At 43.1% G+C, this 21894-nt stretch overlaps 1 protein-coding gene across 4 annotated transcripts in view; it reads left to right on the forward strand.

Moving 5' to 3' along the window:
* Positions 1-206: 206 nt before the first annotated feature.
* The window catches only part of HIPK1 (homeodomain interacting protein kinase 1), a 53913-nt gene continuing 32225 nt past the window's right edge, over positions 207-21894 (forward strand). Inside the window, exons 1-3 of one of the 4 annotated variants that reach the window (XM_072137646.1) lie at positions 207-723; positions 14866-15943; positions 20267-20390. In XM_072137646.1, the coding sequence (XP_071993747.1) occupies positions 14868-15943; positions 20267-20390 (1200 nt within the window). In that variant the 5' untranslated portion in view covers positions 207-723; positions 14866-14867. The remainder of the gene's footprint in view (positions 724-14865; positions 15944-20266; positions 20391-21894) is intronic. The other 3 variants (XM_072137645.1, XM_072137648.1, XM_072137647.1) reach the window with 3 other exon arrangements.

Here is a 21894-nt window from a genome sequence, read left to right on the forward strand (position 1 = left end):
TGTACCAGGAGGGAAGGAGCCGCCATACTTGTCCTAGTCTCTTCCTGGCGACCTCCACAGCAGGGACAGGAGCCGCCACACAGCGGAGCACGAGCACCTGACCCCAGCAAGTGCGCCGAGACCCCCGGGCATGCGCAGACTCCCCCCCTCCCCTACGCTGTGTCTCAGCTCACGTCATCCAGCACCTCACGCTCCGAGTCTGCTCGGCCGTGACGTCAGCGGGAAAGTTCCATTAGCAAAAGGAACTGGCTCGTCCCCATCGATTGGTCACGCCTGCGCCGCTGTCTCCGGCTTCCATTCGTCAGGTCTGGCTGTGTGGCTGGCCGTAGAAGCTTCCCGGGGTCTCGGTTCTTTCTTGTCTTCCACTACCGACCCTCATCCCCCGGGAACCGTCACTCGGGGCCGGCACACTGACTGCACAGCGTAGAGTGAGAGTCCGGCAGCTTTCCTGGCCCTGTAGCGGAGACCGGGGGAGAGGGGAGGTGATAGGAAAAGATCCAATAGAAGAGTCGGGGACGGGAGGTGACGAGAGCCGGGCTGAGGCAGCAGCAGGCCGGAGACACCGCGGGTCAGCACTCCCGGCCCTCATTGTTCGTGGCCTGAGCTCGCTGCGGCTCCATACAGCCTTCCCTGCCCGGGTGTTGATGATGTACCGGCGGCGGGGGTCCGGATCTTCCCCGGCAGCTCCTCTCACCAGCGGCTGAGACTCCCACCACACCAGCGGTCAGTATGTGTGCCGGCTATGGAGGGAGGTGTATGGGGGCATTGTTCTACATGGAACGATTGGCCGATATTGAGCGCTCATTGTTATTCTGCACAGATCGGCTGGTTGTTGTAGTTGTGATGATGCGATTGTCGCCGCACTGACTATTCGTGACACTTCTCTTACTTTGAGGTTATTGTTGGAGCCTACGTGTGCTACTATTCTGGGTCTGCCATGGCAGCAGATGGCATCACTGGTTCTGGTAACTATAGGAGCAGCGATCACATCTGCTGGGCAGCTCCAGCTGTTTACGTGGTGTGGATCATGTATATTCCTGTCCATGGTGGATCCATGTAAACCCCAAGAGAACACAACCTGTACAGATGCTTACTACAGGATTGTGGCTGCACAGACCCTGCTGGGGAAGATCCCAGTATGGCAGATTAAATCACACAATACATGGTCTTCTACCTGAGAAAGCTGAGTACTGGCTGACGTTACAACACTCAGCTTTCCCAGAATCATTAATGGTATATCTGTCTCCACTGGCCTATGTTGCATGAACCGTATTGTTCTGTTTATAATGTCCATAGAGCTTTCCAAATAGATATGAGATTTCTATGATTGCTGAGAAATTACTTGGTACAATATTCTGGATCCTGAGTGACAGGATGTTTCTACTACCTATGGATTTTGTGTGCATTTCCCCCCTAACACCATGCTGGTAGTGGATAGAAGAGGGTAAACCCATGCCATTACCGCTACAGGCCTCCCTTACAGCCGTGTACAATGAATTCCTCACTCTGTCCTATGTACTGGATCATTCCAGTTTATGGAAACTTGTTATCAGTGTCTGCTATTATTCATGTGGCGGCCTGGGCTGTTTTGTATTGAGCTGCCCTGGTGCCAGGCTGTGCGGGCTGCAGTAAGTGCTGGCATTTCATAACTCTGCTCCCGTGTGGTATTTCGCACATTGCATAGATAACAGCTTCCTGTGTTTCTCCTCTTATTTGCTGGTGTTTATATAGCCCCCAACTCTATAGCTTATTAGGTGGCAAATAGCCCATTACCCAGATCCCTACCCCCTCCCTGGGTGAAAGATGATGGAATGGGACTGACACTGTGTACATGGTAAGAACTTGTTGCTATGTATATCTGAAAGGATCTGGTAGGATCTAACTTTTTGAGACTGGGGCATCTAAAATTGTCTATAAACTAAGGTTGGGATGAATACAGGTAAGTAGATCAATTCTGTGTAAACATTTCCACCTTTTGCTCTTAACCCCTATGATATCTTCAAGCGGTTTCCTGTTTTCCCTCTCTCCTGAATGGAGAATAAACTGCAGTGCCTTTCAGAAACCTGGAATCACTGAGGATCAATCTATATAGAGTCTTGGTAAAAGTTTGTATAACTAGTAGAACTGGTCATATATAGCAAAGCGTTGGCTCGACCATATTGACAGATTTACCACCTCATATCCATATGTGCTGCCTGCCTCCCCCCTGTGATATTAGGATCACATTATGTCCCTTGTGATTAGTTACATTAAAAACGGTCTTCTGGGATTATAGTATCTGCTTTCTATGGTCACGCTAGGTATCAATACCAGACTGATAAGGGTCTTACTTGGTACCCCTCGCCTATGAGCTGTTTGAGGTGTCCAGGTCTGTTTGCAGTTATTGTCCCTTATGAGTGATGTAACTGTAATACCACTGCTGCTAAGCTTTGCAATGTATCCATAGATGATAGGGGGCTAAACCCCATCAATATCTAATCCTGCCAAACTCCTTCTTCTATTCTGGGCACTGTACGTACGAATCAATGCTATAAAGATGGTAAAACAAATGCGGTAAACTACTTCACGTTGGCACAAATACCTGGACCTCTACAGGGGAATGGGTAGGGAAGCCATTCAGATGCTGGGGTAGTGGTAGCAGGGTTATTGGAGGTTGTAGACTTTTTTGAAAAGGTGGGATTGGATGGCAGTTAGGGGTAGCAACTTTCAGATGGAGGAGGAAGCACAGGGAATATTTGAGGAGCATAGTAGGGCTCTAGATTGTTCAGTACAAAGTAGCAGGTGAAGCTGGATGTTCTGAAATCTCATCCTAGTTTCCATGGTTGATATCAGTAAGTGCTGCCTGCTGATTTCTCATCACTCCTGACACATCTGTCCGGACACAGATTTTTTGTGGATGAATGTAGAAGTAGTGACCACCACCTGAGAAGTTCCCCCAAGTGTGCAGGTGGGAATGTAAAATGCGGCTTCATCCTGGGGCAGTAACTTTAATATCCTTTTGTTCAGTGTCTCCTCTTGTTATGACTCCAAAGGCTACAATGGTGTCTCCTCCGTGCTGGGGGATAGGAGCAGGGCTTGGTTTTATCTCTCTGTAAATGTTGTGTTATCAGTCATCTGCAGGAGTGATTGACAGGGAGGAACATTGTATCTGCAGAGGAGGTTTCTTTTTAAGATGTTCTGTTGTTTTTCTTGAAAGCTTGAAATACCAATTTAAAGTGTCTGGAATAACCATTTCCTTGGCAACCAATACTGTGGCAAACTATGGGTATTCACTTTTTCTAGGAATCTGTTGTCCGTGTTTTGTCTTATGGTATTTATGGCATGCTGAATGATCAGATGACGGCTACTTTTATAATGGAGGCCTCAACTGTAACCTTGTGATATGTACTTATTACTAATGCAATTCCTGCTATTCTGGAAATATCAGCATATCCAGAAAGCTGCAGGCAATAATATAAAATTAAGAGAACCATTAGATTTTCCCTGCCGTTGTCTTATGGACCTTGCTTCCTACAGCAATGCCCCCCTGTATATTATTTATTTGATGATATCACTGTAGCCAGTGAGGCCATTCGGTCTTCCTGTAAGCGATGAAGTTGATGTCATTGACTGACAAGTGGGACATTTAACAATTTAACAGGTACAGCAATTTATTATTTTATGAAGCCCTATATTATAAAAGCATGGTTCCTCTATTAGGCTTTGACACCCGGGCAGGCCATTATAGAATCTCTGCCATATTGTGTTGATACATCTCACAGTGCATAGTGATGTGTAGTATTTGTAAATCTTTTTACTTTTATTGCTCAGTGTCATGGCATCACCCAGAAATATTATTTAAATTAGTTCAATCTTGAAGGTGATTGATTGCTGAAGTCAAGCTCTCCTTGCTTGCCCCCCCCCCCCTTCCTCCCCTTGTGTTTGACAGTCATGTGTCCAGGAACATCACTAAACAGCAATCTTAGGCGAGTGGAGACCTCTCTGCCTTTGTGACTTTATACACCAAATTTCCTTACAACTTGTGGTTGATTTGTGTGATTGCAGGATGCTTCCATACTGGACCATAACAGGAAGATGATCTGGAAGGTGTAAATTTGCTTTATATCGTAATGGTTTATAAGGATCATTTCTGTTGATGGGTTATTTTCACAGCACGTCCTGGTGTTCTGCAGCACTAAAGGAAAACTGAGGTTTTCATAGATGAAGCCCGGCGTTCATTGGTGCAACAGCCCTTTCTCCCTTGTGAACTTCAATCATATACTAGTAGTTAAAGGGAAACTACCAAATGCCTTTAATGCACGCAGGAGAAAGCATCTGACACAATGGCTACTGCCTTCCAAAGAGATCCTGGGCTGCTCAACAGAGGAAGGTTATGGAGGAATTTCCAGGAATCTTCTGCACCAGCCCCTGTTCTAGAATTTAGCATTGTCACATCACACGTTGTAGCTGCTGTGTTCATTGCCTTGGCATCAGTTGGCTGCAGCAGTCACATGCCCATGTCATCACTGAGCAGCAGGCGGCAAGGAACCAGAAAAACATAACAATGGGTACTAATAGGGGCCTAACATGGGTATTTCTACTATTATTTTGTATCAAAATAAGTGTTTTTTTTTTTTTTTTTTTTTTTTTTTAACCTTTTACGTTGTAGGACAACAAACACTCTTTGGTAAGGTATTTACATGGCTGGGCAACCAAATAATAATGTCTGAAACTGACAATGAATAGCCTATCCTTGAGACGTGTGATTTAGACATTGGTGGGGGTCCAACACAGTGTATTGGGTTGTAAGAAGTTCAAGAAACTCCAGTCACACCTAATTCATTGAATACTGAATGGTGCAGCGCCTGAATGGAGGAGCAGGACTCCTTTTCATTGCTAGAACCTGGAGTCCTGCTCCTCCCTTCAGGCCTGCACAAAGGTATAATTCAGTGAATCCCCTGTAACGGACCTAAGCACTGCTCTACAGGCATTATAGAGCCATATACTTTCAGCTATGATGTCCCTTCCTTCCTATTGATCTATACTGAAAATTCCATGGGACCCGAAATGCCTTGCTTGCTGTCGACCGCCAAACTCAATGGGTTTATGCATCTGTAAAAATAAAGTAACATATTAAGATGATATGAATCCATGTAGTGTAAATTTAATCCTCCATTCTTGTGACTGTGTGATGTTTTATGTTACTTGTTTTATGTTAAACTTGTAATTACATATAAGGGATAAATTACTATCCCTAATTTGGAAAATCCCCAGTTTGGGGAGTGGGATACATTATGCGTGTTTGTCTAGCTGTGACTGTCTGGGAGAGGCAGGATGACATGCAATCTGCTGCCGGTGAAATGTTTTTTGGATTGAGAGTCTTGACAAAAGATTAAAATCCAGATTAGTCATGGAGTCTATGGGTCAGGTCACTTCTTGTATAAGAGGGTGGCGTTGCTGTTGCACATGAAGAATGCAGCGGCTTCTAGGAAGTAGACTTTTCATCAGAGCAGGACATTCTTGGCTCTTGTATGTAAGTGGCTTAGAGAACGTCCTGAAACCCCCACCGACCTGCAATTGTTTCTCGAGAAACCTTTACATGGAAGGAATAATTGTTTATCAGACTGTATCCATGCTGGACTTTTATGTTTATTGCCAAATGTTAGGAGCTAGCTGATGACTTCTCCCAGCTACCGCTGAACTTTTCTCCCACTGTTTACTTTGTAAAGTTCAGCAGGGCTTCTGCTTTATGGCTCCAAAAGTTATATATATATTCCGCAGTCATGGATTGTTGTGGCCTGTGTAGCATTCATCTAGTTTATCAAAATCTGAGGCTTTTTAATTTTGTTTCTTGGCCAAGCACATCAAAGGGCTTAAAGGGGATGTTCAGTTTTAACAAGTTATCCCTTATCCACAGGATCCTGAGAACATGTTCCTTTGTACCCCTGTTGTATGCGCACTGCCGATCTATTCATTGCCTATGGCAGTGACGGAGATGGCTGAGTAGTGCATTTGGTGATCTACGTTAGTGCCTTAGAGATGAATAAAGCCGCAGGGCGCATGTCCAACCGCCTGCTCTTTTCATTGTGGGTACAACGCACATTCTCGTGATCTGTGGTGTTTCCATCACTAGGACCCCCACCGATCAGAAAGTTTTGCCCTATCCTATGGATTTGGTTGTTGGACAACGACTTTGAAGTCTGAATGATCTATTCTAGTTTTCTGCTGCTTTTTATTAGTATTTTACCTTTGTGATAAATTGATGAAACAAAGCAGAGTTGACTTTTTTTTTTACTATATATAATATATCTCTCTGTTTGTAGACGGATTTTGCGTAACACATTTGCGCTATTGGCTGTCTGCAATATAAATCCATCTTTCACAGTCCTGCTGCTACTAACACCTGACACTTAGGCACATACAGCTCTCCAGCACAGTCCACACATTGCTTCCCCTTTTCCTAGTGCCCTCTGGCTTTTGATCCCATAACTCCTGGCAGCTGCAGCGGGCACAACATGTCACAGAACAACATGTTCTGCGATTGCATAAGGTATAACCGGCAGTGTTGAACATGTTCTTGATATGTCTGCTTTGGAAGAAGCACAAGTATTTCCTAGTTTGGAGTTTCTGAGGAATCTGGGTGGGGGAGGTACATCTGGACTAATCTATTATTACATACACAATCTTGCTTTTCTTTACACTGGTCCTTTTTGTTTGTCAAAAGCCTCCCCCTGGTTTCCTACCGGACTGAAAATAGCAGAATGCAATTTTGGGCTGATCACATTACTCCTATGTTTCTGGCTTAATCTGGGGGCTGAGTGCTGTCACTTGTTAGTTATAAGCAGATATGGGGCTGATGCAGCTCTGCTCTGGGCCTCTTCCTCCCTATCTCAGCCGTCCATGACATTCTTGATAATGTGGCACTTAAGTGTGGTGTAATGTTCCTCCAGTGTCGTCTTCCCGTAACCATTCATCTTGTATTATGAGAACATCCAGATGTGATTTGTGGGATGGAAGCAGAAATCTGTTAAAATTACTATTTTTCTTAGCTTTGATCAGTAGCCCCTTGCCGTAAGCCCTGCATACTCTTCTCAAGTTACTGCCCTGTACTTATTATGTAATCCTAGAGCGAGCAGAGGACCGGGTGGGAGGATGGGGGCAACCATGAGAATGTTAACTTGTGTTTTTTTTCTTTTTAATTAGAAGCAATTGTCTAACTTTACTGTACCTACAAAACAACTGGCCATACTTGTATGAAGTTCTCATTGTACATTATTCTGTTGTACATCAAATTCAAAGAAACACCCATGTTTGCTAAAGACACTTTTATTTCAACCACTGCAGCCAAGGGCCCATGGATTTTGATGAAAGATGTGTTTAAAGAGTAACCATCATTTCAGAGGATTTTTGATACTGTGAACATTTTTCTAATACACTTCATTAAAAACTCTCTCTAGGCCTCATTCAGATGAACATATTCTCGCCCAGGCAATAATACACCTAACACACCTTGACCGGGCGCCATAGGTGGCAATATGGCCGATATTTTCCAGCCAGGTATTTGTCCCCATCACATTAGTTTGAATGAAGCCTTAGGCCACATTTACATGGCCGTCTGGGGGAATGTATATGCGACTGCATATACAGGCGGTCCCCTACTTAAGGACACCCGACTTACAGACAACCCATAGTTACAGACAGACCCCTCTGACCTCTGGTGAAGCTTTCTGAATGCTTTACTATAGTCCCAGACTGCAATAATCAGCGGTAAGGTGTCTGTAATGAAGCTTTATTGATAATCCTTGGTCCCATTACAGCAAAAAATGTTTAAACTCCAATTGTCACTGGGGCCAAAAGTTTTTTTTTGTCTGGATCTATAATTATAAAATATACAGTTTCGACTTACATACTAATTCAACTTAAGAACAAACCTCCAGACCCTATCTTGTACGTAACCCGGGGACTGCCTGTACGTCCCCGTAGATGGCAATGGCGGCACATGTGTGGCACCGATCTGGGCTGTACACGGGGGGGGGGGGGGGCTGGTGGCGGGGGCGAGATAAAGCATGCTCTAGCTTTCCCTGTGTCAGCGGCCGTTCAACGCTTTCTTTCTATGGAGGGGTCACCTCCTCCTCTCCAGCGCATAGCTGTATGCATGTACGGATGTATGAACGTGCCCTTAGTATGTAAAGAAACAGACTGCAAAGTGCCCATTAATTACAATGGTACTTCTATGTTGCCATTGCTTGAAGGATTGAAGACTCTCTCTCCTCTTACACAGCTGTGGGTGTTAACCCTTACAGCTCTTTACTGTAGTATGCTATAAGCAGTATTTTTTTAAGATCAAGCTGAAAGTAAAGGGGTTAATCCTCCCTACTCAGAGCTATTTAACCAAACACAGTGAGATTAGATGTCAGCTCATGCAGCCTTCATAGACACACACTGTATAGACTGGAGTACCTATTTTTATTGGAGGGAGTAGCTTGACTTTTTATTTTTTACAAAGTAGAATTTGTTTAAAAAGTATTTGAAAAATCTTATTCACACATGCGGCACAAAATATTTAAAAAAACCTCAAATCTTGGTTATGCTTTGTCGTGTTGGAAGCTTTTTGCTGCAGCTTCCACCTGCACTATAAACGGTACTTGGGCACCTGCAGAAATTACTCCATCGGTAATTCTACAGCCATTCTGCAATTATCAGAAACCTGCCAAATTTGGCTTGTCTACAATGGGGCAGATTTATCAAGCTGTCTAAAAGTCAGAATATTCCTAGTTGCCCGTGGCAACCAATCACAGCTCCCCTTTAAAATATTCATGAGCGCTGGTAAAATGAAAGCTGAGCTGTGATTGGTTGCCATGGGCAACTAGGAATATTCTGACTTTCAGGCAGCTTGATAAATCTGCCCCAATGTGTTTTATGCCGCAGCAGGGGGCGGAGCACAAGATTTGCATTACTGTGATCAATAATAGATAAATGATATGCTGTGGATAAATCTGCAATTTGGGTATGTTCCCATACACATTTATAACTAACAGCTATTCATCCGGAATCCCTCATACACATGCATCCTCAGTCCAGCCGAGTGTATGTGTTGTCTTTGTAGAGGCTGGTGTAAGCTGCTTGCGGACACCTATAACAGCAGCTTATCTCTAAGGGAAACTAAAGGGACAGGAGTTGGAATGCCAAATCTCATTATCTGTCAGGGAAGAATCTGGAAGCCCCCCTTATATACGAGCTGGTCCAATATGTCAGTGTGACCTCCTCCACACATTTGTCAGCAGTTTGGAAGTCCACATAACCTCTGGGTTTAACATTTTTGGGCAGCGCAGTGGTAATGTGCTGGCAGGGCAAGGAGATACGGAGCATATCACAGGCTGGGGGGCTTCAGGATTCTGGCCGGCCCATGGACACTTTTGTATTGCGTTGCAGTTATTTATCCATCTATATAAACGCTTGTTATCCAAATACGGTAGTTGAGCTGTGGTCTGGGAGATGACCCCAGAAATCTTCCTTTCCTCAAACACTTCAGCTGTTATGTCTCCTTTTTGAGGTAATCTACTTTATCTGCTCTCCAAACCTCATATATGAAGCATGAGTTGTATGGTGACCACTTAGTCCTCACACGTGTTTTAGTAAGTTATTATATTCCCCTCAGTGTAACAAAGTCCTGACACTGCTGTGCCATTCCCTTGCTGTTCTTCCCAGAAATGTATGGACTCATTACAACTAGGTGTCCAGACACATCACTTTGAGGCAGTGGTGGCGAACCTATGCCACGGGTGCCAGAGGCGGCACTCTGAGCCCTTTCTGAGGGCACCCGGGCCATCGCCCCAGCACACCAGACAGGACTCAAAGAATCTTAAAGTGATACTTACTTTCTACTTGGGACTGTAGGAAGAGGTAGAATGAGTAGACAGGACCAAATTATCTTTGGAGGACCTCCTGCTGGCCCCACGATTCTCTGTGTGTAGAGGGACACTGGAAAGAAGCTAGAATAATGCAAATTTTCCATCTTTCTACTGTGTTGCTGTCCTCAGGAGGCCAATATGATTGAAAGATGTTGAAAAACAGGGAACAATAAATTACTGCTTTAATTTTTGGTCGCGATAAATAATGTGGGGTTTGGGTTGCAGTTTGGGCACTTGGCCGCTTAAAGGTTCGCCATCACTGCTTTGAGGAATAGAGATGTTTATTTCTCCACTTCTAGAAGGAATATCAGAGCATCTGCAGCATCTAACAAATGTGTTACTGCAGGGGAGACCATCATTTCTACCAAAATAAACCAAGCGTCCTCTCTCCAGATTATTATTACATATAACTTTGTTTTCTGTTACTTGATGCTCTTCCATAATGACTTCTTACAATTGTCCTTGAAATCGAGTTGGTAAATCTCCTTTGTTTTCTCTGCCTGTCGTGTAACCCTTGTCCTAACTTGACATGAAGGCTCCTGGCACAGTCTCCATCTTTTGAAGTTGATACCAGCTGTTTTTACTAGCACTGAGAAGGGAAATTAATCTTGTGCCTGGGTGCAGGTCGCTCAGCAGCACATGTACTTTCCTCTTACCTATGCCTTCACCTTTCACTAAGGCTGAAACACAAATCCCACATCCTAAAGGTCAGAACATACATTTTGAAATCTTCAGTGAGTTCACGTCAGATCATTGGATTTTCTGCACAACATTTATTTGAAGTTGCAGGCTTAAAAGGAATTTTTTTTATTTTTAAACTGGGTTCATTCAAAGTAATTTTTATATATTTCATCACACAATGATCTGTGTGTAATATATCTAGTACTTCTAGTATACTCTGGCTGGGAGCTCTAATAATCGATGGACGCTTGCTATGCCTAGGTGGTTTTTTTTTTTAAATGTTAAAAATAAGGGCCTGTTGAACTACTGGTGCAGTGTCCCATTTAAGTCATTAGGATACTTTTCTATAGTGACATGTGACCGTGGTCAGTCCATGCACTTGCTTGATTTTATGGATCGACCACATTGCCAAGGACAGGACCTCGAGTACCATAATGATGTAAGAAGTCCCTTATTCGCCGAACTGTAGTCATGATATATCACTATGATGCTCCGAGTTCAATGTCTTGAATTCACAGACCAATCACGGTGGTCTCTGGCCGTAGGGTTCTACAGTTGCGGTTATCATGTGGATTAGTGAAGTGGAGCCTGTACTAAAATGATGCAACTTGTTTCTAACCACATATGCATTGTTTTTAAGTTTCCCAGCACAGAATATGAAATTATTCTAATAGAAAGTACAATTTGTCTCCTAGCAAACCAGCCCTCATACATCAGCCATGGAAAGGAACCATTTAGGCTGCAGTCACACTTTGCGTTTTGTTTTCGTTTAACGCAGTTATGCTGTTTAAAACCGCATACGTTAAACGCAAACAAAACGCAAACGGGTTAATTTCAATGGTAGGTTCTCTTTAACGGGAACCTGTCACCAGGGACCTCATTTTCACTAAAGGCAGGTTACAGAAGCTCATCACATCTGCATTACAAATTTGTCTTTCTGCTTTCTCTAAGGATTTGCATTACAATATAATTATGTGTTATAACATACATTGCACCCTGACAGAATCATCTGTTTAGTTCCAGGGGTTGGGCTTTGGTTTGGATGCATTTAAAAAAACAGCATGTGACTTGTCTGTGCTGCAGACTGCTCAGCTCAGCTCCTGTGCAGCTCCTCCCTCATGCTTCTTTACAGAGGTCAAAGCCTGGTGAGGTGAAATCAGTGAGGTAGGAGCTGTACAGGAGCACAACGGTGGGGGCTGAGAGCTGAACAGTCTGCAGCACAGGCAAGTCACATGTTAATTTTTGAAATGCATCCAAACCAAAGCCCAACCCCTGGGACTACACAGATGAATATATTGGGGTGCAAGGTAAATTATTACACACAATTATATTGTACTGCAGAGGCTTAGAGAAAGAACGCAGTATGCATATTTGCAATGTAGGTGTGATGGGCTCCTGCAACCTGTCTTTAGTGAAAATGAGGTCCCTGGTGACAGGTTCCCTTTAAGTGTTAACCACAAAACAGCTATGTGAGGTAATTGATAGCATGTCACTCACATAAAATGATGGCACATTATGGTGAAATGTTGCTGTTTATTTGCCACGTTCCTGCAACATGTGAACCTGGTCTGAAGTACCCATGGATTACATCAGGTCATTACATAGAGAGAACTGCTTGCCCTGACACTGTCGGTCAGTAATGGCAGGCTGCAGCTCCAAGCTGTAATTATTCCTATATATACAGCCTGTAGAGAGTGCAGAACCTGCAGCCCTGACAGTGGACAGCCAGCAGCCGGCATAGACGGACAGACAACCAGGCTTAGCGTGTTTTATGGAAATACTGATTGAAAAACAGAGCCCTTCTGTGACAGGAAGGGATTATCCTCGAGTAAAAATAGACCAGGGCAAGATTACGTAAGTTGTACATTATTGAATAATTTACTGCTACATCATAACTCTTTCTGCATGGACTGGTTGGGGGTACAGAGGAGGGGGTTATTAGTGGCCGGAGGTCTAATTTATTACAATATAGAGGTAGCTATAGCTACTACTGCCTGTGTACATACACACTTTATCTAAAATGTGGCTGAAGTTACTTGTATTTCCCATATTTATTTATGTATGTTATTTATGTTTCAGTTGTGTTATTGAATATTTAGAGTCACTGTCTGGAGAGATAAGGTATAATAGAAGGATTTCCACCTGTTCTGTGTGTGTTACCATTTCTAATGTTGGCTCACAATAACTGATGTTAAAATTTTTTTTATGAGATAACCGAGATGTGGACTGGCCCATAACCTTATCATAGTGGTTTTATCTTTCATGTCCCTTTATTATCATATTATAAGTACCAGCATTCACAAGACTACAGAAGAGCGAATTGGTGATGTCCCTGGATGTAGGAGGTCAATTATAGAGAAGGGGTAGTCTGAGGCAGGGAGAGCTTGACTTCAGTCTCTTTGACTTTATGCAACCAATTAACATTTTTCCTGAATATGCAACCATGTTGGGCCATGAAAGAAACGTGATCTGGGAGATTTTAAGCTCCACACATACTGGTAGTGGTTTATTAGGTTCCCTTTACAGATTATATGTGCTTCTGTACTATTCTCACATGAAACGCTAGCGACTATGGGTGACTGAGATCACTCCAGCCTCTGTTACATGTGTACATCCAAGCTTTCTTTCTGATAAAACGCTGGATACATTGCTGAGAGCCTAATAGGTGGAAGTGGTGTATTTTGGAGAAGGCACTCCACCTAGATGACCGGCTTCTGACGTGCCAGCTCTCCCTGGTGCCGTGCTCTGCTTGCAGTGTATATATGCTAGGGATGAGTTAAAGGCTGGGTGTTTTCCATTGAATTCATTATGAAAACTAGAAGTAGGTTCTTATTTGCCTCTGAAAACTTGTCTTTGTTATGCTGTGAAATGTGGCCTTCACTTGTATGACTCCGAGTAGGGGGGGTGGCGGCGTGTGATAGGAAAAACAACACGGCTTCCTTTGAATGTCACCACACAGCTGCGCTCTTTGCATTCAGCTTGTGATAATGAAATAACCCCCACAGGACATCGGTTACTAATTTCCAAGGGTCACAGTAATCACCAGAAGAGGTTGCCTGGCTGTGCTCTGCACCAGTTCTCTGCAGGCTTATTTTCTTTTCTGGCTTGCTCCCTGACCTCCAGGCTAGACTCCCATTTTCCTGGCTAATCCTGCTCGCTGCAGCCATGTAATTTATGTTGAGGGCTGAATTACGGGTTTGCTTTCCTAACCATCTGAAAGCTGAGCGGACACTACAATTATCATGGGCTGGAGAAGGGGGAGCGTTATTTAAGATTGTCCTACAGACTAGTTGTTCAGAGTGCAGGCTGTAGGTTCTGTAAGAAGCCTTTATCTGGACGCTGATCCACTCCCAGCCTTAAATGGCTGCTTACAGTAAACCCTAGATGGCATTGAAACATTGTCCAGCTGGATGTGTGATGGGTGCTTTTTACTGGGCAATGAACCCAACGTTGTGTTTGCAAAATAAAGACTTTAATTTGCATATAAAAATTTCCTGATCCGACTGGTTTACTGCTGTAGGTTGTGAACTGACTGCAGTGACTGCTCAGTCACACAATGGACACAAGTGGATGCCTGTTAGAGTCCATTGGCTTGTAACTGCGACCGCCGGGGTTCTTTCATGGTGTTACTCGGATTGGGGGCCGCTGTATTGCCATTAAGTGTGCATGTTTATGATGGTAGAGGTAGACTCTGGCTTCTACAGGTTAAACATCAAGGCCTACTTTTAAGGCCAGGCTCAAAAAAACTAGCACTGAGGGTTTGAGCATAAAGTTTTCAGTTTTTCTGTTAAGTACGCTAATTATTTTCTTCTAGGACCTGTGGATGTGAGAGCAATGTAAATCCTTCATTGTCCATTCTGGGCTCTGGAGCATTCATGGGGAATCGTTTTTTCTTTCGAGGTCTCCTTCCACAGAATAGCAGAAGGAAAAAGCGGCTTGTTTGCGCTGGCTCTATACATTTCAGGCGGCAGTGAAATGTCATTCCCTAGGAGGTCAGATCAGTGTAAATTCTTCTTTCATACCCCCAGAGAACTTCCATTTGGAAAAATAAACATAAACCCTTCCATGCTGAGAAATTGTTTTCTGGAATCTGTCCTGTAAGACCCCTTCGACCGCTTCCGCTTTATTTTTAGATAAGCCTGAATGCAAGATATAGTCAATTAAAGCAAACATTGGCCGCGCTCTGCTGCAGCCTTCCTCTCCTTTAAGAGTATGTGCATTTGTTTGTTTCTTGGATACAAACTGCATTTTCTATTAAGTAAAAAATGTATTTTTTTTTTCTGTTTTTTTTTAGGTATGGCATCACAGCTGCAGGTGTTCTCCCCTCCTTCAGTATCGTCCAGTGCCTTCTGTAGTGCAAAGAAACTTAAAGTTGAGCCTTCTGGCTGGGATGTTACGGGACAGGGTAATAGCAACAAGTATTACGCACACAGCAAGAACCTCTCAGTCGCTCAAGGGCACACAAGTTCATCTCACCCGGTAGCTAATTTCAGTCTACCTGCCTACGAGCCCAATCTCCTTATCCCAGCTACCGCAGCAGAGCATATAGTGGTGACTGCGGCCGATAGTACAGGCAGTGGGCCCACCACCTCCTTCCAGAGCAGCCAAATCCTAAACCACAGAAGCAACGTTTCTTTACTGGAACCGTACCAAAAATGTGGACTGAAACGAAAAAGTGAAGAGGTGGACAGTAACGGTAGCGTGCAGATTATTGATGAACGGCCACCTCTGATGCTGCAAAACAGAACCGCGGTGGGTGCTGCTGCCACTACCACCACTGTAACCACTAAAAGCAGCAGCTCCAGTGGCGAGGGCGATTACCAGCTCGTTCAGCATGAAATCCTGTGTTCCATGACCAATAGCTATGAAGTCCTGGAGTTTTTGGGCCGAGGGACTTTTGGTCAGGTGGCAAAGTGCTGGAAGCGGAGCACAAAGGAAATTGTAGCTATTAAGATCCTAAAGAACCATCCTTCCTATGCCAGGCAAGGCCAGATAGAGGTGAGCATCCTCTCGCGCCTGAGCAGCGAGAATGCGGACGAGTACAACTTTGTACGGTCTTACGAGTGCTTCCAGCACAAGAATCACACTTGCCTTGTTTTTGAAATGTTGGAGCAGAACTTGTATGACTTTTTGAAGCAAAATAAGTTCAGTCCTCTTCCGCTGAAGTATATCCGACCCATATTGCAGCAGGTTGCCACTGCTTTAATGAAGCTGAAAAGCTTGGGACTGATTCATGCGGATCTAAAGCCGGAGAACATCATGCTGGTGGATCCAGTACGTCAGCCTTACAGAGTGAAGGTCATAGACTTTGGCTCGGCCAGCCATGTTTCTAAAGCGGTGTGCTCAACCTACTTGCAATCTCGGTACTACAGGTAAGACATCTGCTTCATTCTGTATATTGTAAAGTAAGTGGTGGCTCAAGTGTCAACCATAGGCAGTTTGAGAACATCCGGGTGCCTTGGGCAGGTGAATTGATAGATTTTCCAATGTCTGTAATTACAGTGTTAAAATTCTGACCTATTTTTTTTTTTCTTTTTAAGTAAACTTTCTCACCACACCTAGAATGCAAAGAAGATTATATAAGAAGTCACTTCTGCATTTTTAGTTTAATATAACAGAAAGCTTGTTATGTCTTTAGTGCCTCCAGATAATACTATGTGGCCAGGCAGCATTAATGCCTGATAAGTTCTCTATGCTGTGTATAGTGGCCTTATAGGGGCGGAGATTCAGTAAAAAACTGTCTCGATGACTGCAGTCATGTACCTGTGAGATGGTCAATGGATGAGCTGTCCCCAGTAGAAGACCTTGAAATGAGTCCTGCCTGTGTGTGACACCATAGAACAGATTCTTGATATAATATAAGGAAGTAGGGTTGGCTAGAAGTTGTTTATATCCATTTTGAAATTGATATGACTTTTCTGGTGATTTCTACTCTCATACTTCTGCTTTAAAGTAGCAGGACCATCCTGAACAAAGCCTAACCCCATGCTACATACAGTGGGTACAGAACGTATTTGGACACCAATTTGGATACTTTTTTCACTTTGTTTTATTGCAGCCGCTTGTTTTATTGCAGTACACTCTGCACCCCATCTTGAAAAAAAAAAAAACCCCGAAATGTTGATATTTTTACTAATATATTAAACAAGAAAAACTGAAATATCACATGGTCATAAATATTCAGACCCTTTGCTCAGTATTGAGTAGAAGCACCGTTTGAGGGAACCTCTGTCATTCTTCCTTACAGATCCTCTACAGTTCCCTCAGGTTTTATGGTGAACGTTGATGGAAACCATTTTCAAGTCTCTCCAGAGATGTGCAGTTGGGTTTAGGTCAGGGCTCTTGCTGGACCAGTCAAGAATAGTCACAGCGTTGTTCTGAAGCCATTGCTGTGTTATATTAGCTGTGTGCTTAGAGTCATTGTCTTGTTGGAAGGTGAACCGTCGGCCCAGTCTGAGGTCCAGAGCACTCTGGAAGATGTTTTCATCCAGGATATCTCTGTACTTGGCTGCATTCATCTTTCCTTCAATTACAACCAGTCGTCCTGTCCCTGCAGCTGAAAAGCATGATGCTGACACCATGTGTCACTGTTGGGATTGTATTTGGCAGGTGAAAAGCAGTGCCTGGTTTTTCTTCACACATACCGCTTACACTGAACACCAAAAAGTTACACATTTCTCTCATTAGAGCAGAAAATCCTACTTCTCATTGTCTGGGAGTCCTTCATTTGATTTTTTTTTTTTTTTTTTTGAAAACTGTATGCAGCACACTTTACCATAAAGCCCTGATTCGTGGAGGGCTGCAGTCATAGTTGACTTTGTGGAACTTTTTCTCATTCCCCTACTCAATCCCTGGAATCCCAAGGCTTTTCACCCATAATGGCTTAGTTTGGCTGGACGGCAAAGTCTAGAAAGAGTTGCAGTCATCCCAAACTTCTTCCTTCCAAGGATTATGGAGGCCACTGTGCTCTTAAGAACCTGAAAGGGGTATTCTAGTCTGGGCATTGACATTCTGTTTCATTAATATGACATATGTAAACATTTCTTCAATTAGATGCTATTAAAAAAATTTACCTGTGTAAAGATAATTTCTCATAAATGTAGTTATATGGTCCCTTAGAAACAAGACTAACTCCTTGGATACAACCACCTCTGCTGGAGTGATTGCACAAAGAAAGAAAAGGTTTTTATTTATGAATGTCTGGGAGTTACTACATGTCCCACAGCCGTCCTGTGGTACTGAACGCTGAAGCCAGGTGGTCAGACAGGACTCAATAGCGCATGTCTGGCTATTGCTGCCAAAATGTGAGGTGGTCGTAACAGAGGAAGCTATCTCTTTTCTAAGGGACAACATGACTACATTTATGAGAAAATCTTTTTTAACAACATCCAATTGAAGAAATGTTTACATCTGGCAAATTAATTAAATTAAATGTAAATGCCCAGATGGGAATACCCCTTTAAGTACTGCCAAAATTCTTTAGTAACCTTGGGCAGATCTATGCCTTGCCAAGATTGTGTCTCCGAGCTCCCTGGGCAGTTCTTTGGACCTCATGATTCTCAAGTGCTCTGATATGCATTGTGAGCTCTGAGGTCGTAGACACTTGTCTTTCCTAATTGATTCCAGTTGTTTTAATTAAACACAACTGGCATCCAAGTAAGGAGTAGAACCATCTCAAGGAGGATCAGAAGAAAATGGACAGCATGTAAGTGTTTTTATTCTGTCAAGATGGGTTGCAGAATCCAATGAAACAAAGTTAAAAATTTTTAAGGGGTTTGAATGCTTTCCAAACCCCTTGTATATATGACTTGCCAGGGGCAGAGGTGTCAGGTGCTGTCTCGTATCAAAACTTGTTATCCAGTACTTAGTCAGGGCCCCTGGCATGTTTACGAGGGCAGAGTATGACCGTTATGTTGACCCCAGCTCTGCTCCACTGGGTTTGGGCTAGTACATTCAGCCTACATAGTAACTGATATATAGGGGCAAAGTCAGTTGTGAGTGTTGTCTCTTTTTAACTTCATCCTTTATTATTTTATATTTTTATTAAGACCTTTGTCAGGAATTTGTCACCTACTGGAAACCTCCTCATAGAGAATTTGGAATAAGCCTTAAAAAGACACTTTTATTTTTTAGTATTTATGAAAGTATAGAATAAATAATTCTATAAATCCCTTCACTTAGTGCTTTTTTCTAGGATTGCTGATTCCATTTCCTTGTGTGATGGAGCTTTTTGGTTGTGTAATTCTGTTTTATGTTTTTGACCACATGTGATTTAGAATTTCCCATTCCTACCATGAGAGTTTGGTTGCCCAGTTCTCATTTCAATCAGTGAAGATCAGTTTCTGCTAATGGATTATCCATGATGTCATCCCTCCCAGCTTTATACAAGGATATTTGGATATTTAATGGCTTTGAACTTTTTTCTATTTAACTTTCTTTTTTTCCCCCTTGTTCAAGCCTGTCATACTAAACTATGGCTTGTGTTAAAAGCAAGGCAATAGATGTATTTACATTGCAACCTTCCAGGGATAAATGTATATCGACCACTACCGCAGAGAGATTTAGTTACACGCATATCAGCCATCAGAACAGGGAGGTCTAGATGCACACACATCGGCCACCAGCACAGGGAGGCTTAGAAACGTGCATATCGGCCACCAGCACAGGGAGGTTTAGATGCACACACATCGGCCATCATCATGTTCATATCGGCCCAATTTCACATTGCACTTTGGATCAGATAATACAGTACCTTTTCTTCTGCAATTATCTGGAAAAATGACAGACCCTGAAATGCAAGCAGAGCAGATCCCAATGTAGTGAATGGGATGTTCTGGGTTCCCTGTTGTGCTTCTCCTGCAATGGAAGAGAACAGCCTGAGCATTGAGGCTGATGGAAGCCTAGGACATGTATATATTTGCTGTGTGCAATGAGGTGTGGAAATTGTGTGATGCACCTCCCTCCTGGAATTCTGGAATCCTTCTTCTACTTTATGAAAGTAGGAAAAATTTGACCTAAGCCACAGATTTGTTATTGAGTCAGAGGAAAGTGACAGTAAATGTAATTTACTGTACATATTTCTGCTTACAGTTTATGAAAACAGCTTCTAAGGATCATGACGCTGATGGGAGAGGATGGAGGGGGTGATCCGTCATCTGCTGGATTGCTTAGCTGTTTATGCTGTGCATGAGCTCGAGCACTGTCGTAGGCATGAATATGATCCCTCTGAATATGCCCAAAAATGCGTAAATCTCTTTGACACTGCGCAGAGGGTATACAAGGAAAGCTCTCAGTTTAAGTCGCCATGAGCAGGAAACATGGGACGAAAAAGTGTTGTAGACGGTGGCTTTTCTTCCTGCTGCCTCCTGTAATGAAAAATAAAAAGTATACTTTCATTGAAGGCCATTATAGCCCATGGGGGCGGATGCTGACATATTGTATCCATCTCCAACCTCCACTGAACGTACATTGTGGGTGTTCCTATTGTCTAGGAAACTTTTTAATGAACTGGTATTTTGGTTGGCAGTTAGTGGTCTCTGATTTTAGTCCATTGTATCTTTCAGATATGAACCATCATTTAATCTGGGGTAGAAAATTAAATTTTTGCCTAAATCCTTTTCTTCCTGGATTACATGAATTAAATTTGCAATGAGTCATTGCGTTATTCACGTTTTTATTTTCCTTCCGCCTTGCAGAGCTCCTGAGATAATCCTTGGGCTGCCGTTTTGCGAAGCAATAGACATGTGGTCTTTGGGATGTGTCATAGCGGAGCTGTTCCTCGGATGGCCTCTATATCCAGGTGCTTCAGAGTATGATCAGGTAACTTAACATGTTCACCCTCATTCTTGTATAAAGATGTATTTTCTGTGCTACTCGATTTCTAGAATTCAAACCTCTATTTTCTAGATTTACAGGCAGTTCCCGGGTTATGTACAGGATAGGTTCTTAAGGTTTGTTGAATTTGTGTGAAGTCGAAACTATATTATACAAGTTGTCTATATTATATAATTGTAGCTCCAGACAATTTTTTGTTTTTGCTCCAGTGACAATTGGATTTAAAATTTCTTTATTTATTTATTTTTGCTGTAATGGGACAAAGGATTACCAATTAAACTTATATACTGACATCTTACATTTGATCATCATTGCAGCCTGTGACTAAAGTAAAGCATCCAGAGAGCTTCACCAGAGGTCACAGTGGCCAGAGATGTCAGTCTGTAAGTCGTGTGTTCTTAAAGAAAACCTACCACTGCTCGCATGATGAAATCATGCGAGCAGACCACCCGGTAGGCTATTTAATACTGATGCTGGCACATACTTTAGTTAGGCACGGCAATCTTTAGTTTCGCTAAAAAAAATGATTAACTTATATATGTAAATAGCCCTCCGGTGCTACCCCTACGTAATCTTCGGAAGGGGGCGATGGCTTCCGATGTTTAAATATTCCCGCCTCCTTCATTGTACCCGTCCTCCTTCAGGTGCCGAGAGCCTTGACGTCACCAAGCTCTCTGCACCTATCGCAGATGCGCAGATACTAACTCTGGCACAGTCAGCCGGCAATAGGTGCCAAGAGCTTGGTGACGTCACAGCTCTCGGCACCTGAAGGAGGACGGGTACAATGAAGGAGGCGGGAATATTTAAACATCGGAAGCCATAGCCAGTCCAAAGATGAGGTAGGGGTAGCACCGGAGGGCTATTTAAATATGTAAGTAAATCGTGTTTTTTGTTTTTTTTTAAGTGAAACTAAAGATCACCTTGCCTAACTAAGTATGTACCGGCAGTATTAGATAGCCTACCGAGTGGTCTGCTCGCATAATTTCATCATGCGAGCAGTGGTAGGTTTCCTTTAAGTAGGGCACCGCTTTGTACTGTGCTTCCTGTGCAAAGGACATTGCAGGAGGGGAAGTAGATTTTGCCATATAGTTCAGGATCCAAAAACTTTATCTATAAGTAACGAAAGGGACCCTTTTCTTATGCAGGGCCTGGATCTAAAGGCAAGAGCAATTGTTGGTTAATAGCTCCTGCCATAGTATTGAGTATCTGAACACTGACTTAACAAAACCTCTAACCTACAAAAAATTCAAACATTTATACAATTAATGCAGTAATATACTGCTTGTACCAGATACCACCTATCCCACTTATAAGTAAAACATTAGGCACATAATACAATGGCTACTCGCCCATAACACAGAGTCAACATTTATCCAGATGACAAGCACCCCAACACTCGTTTTAGCACGCTGCCTTTGTTTCAATATCTATATACAATTTGCCCAGTAATCCTTCCTCATCCCGTAATAAGAAGATGGCAGTAAAACTT

The sequence above is a fragment of the Engystomops pustulosus genome, chromosome 2, assembly GCF_040894005.1.
Source record: "Engystomops pustulosus chromosome 2, aEngPut4.maternal, whole genome shotgun sequence".
Taxonomy (NCBI): Eukaryota; Metazoa; Chordata; class Amphibia; order Anura; family Leptodactylidae; genus Engystomops; species Engystomops pustulosus.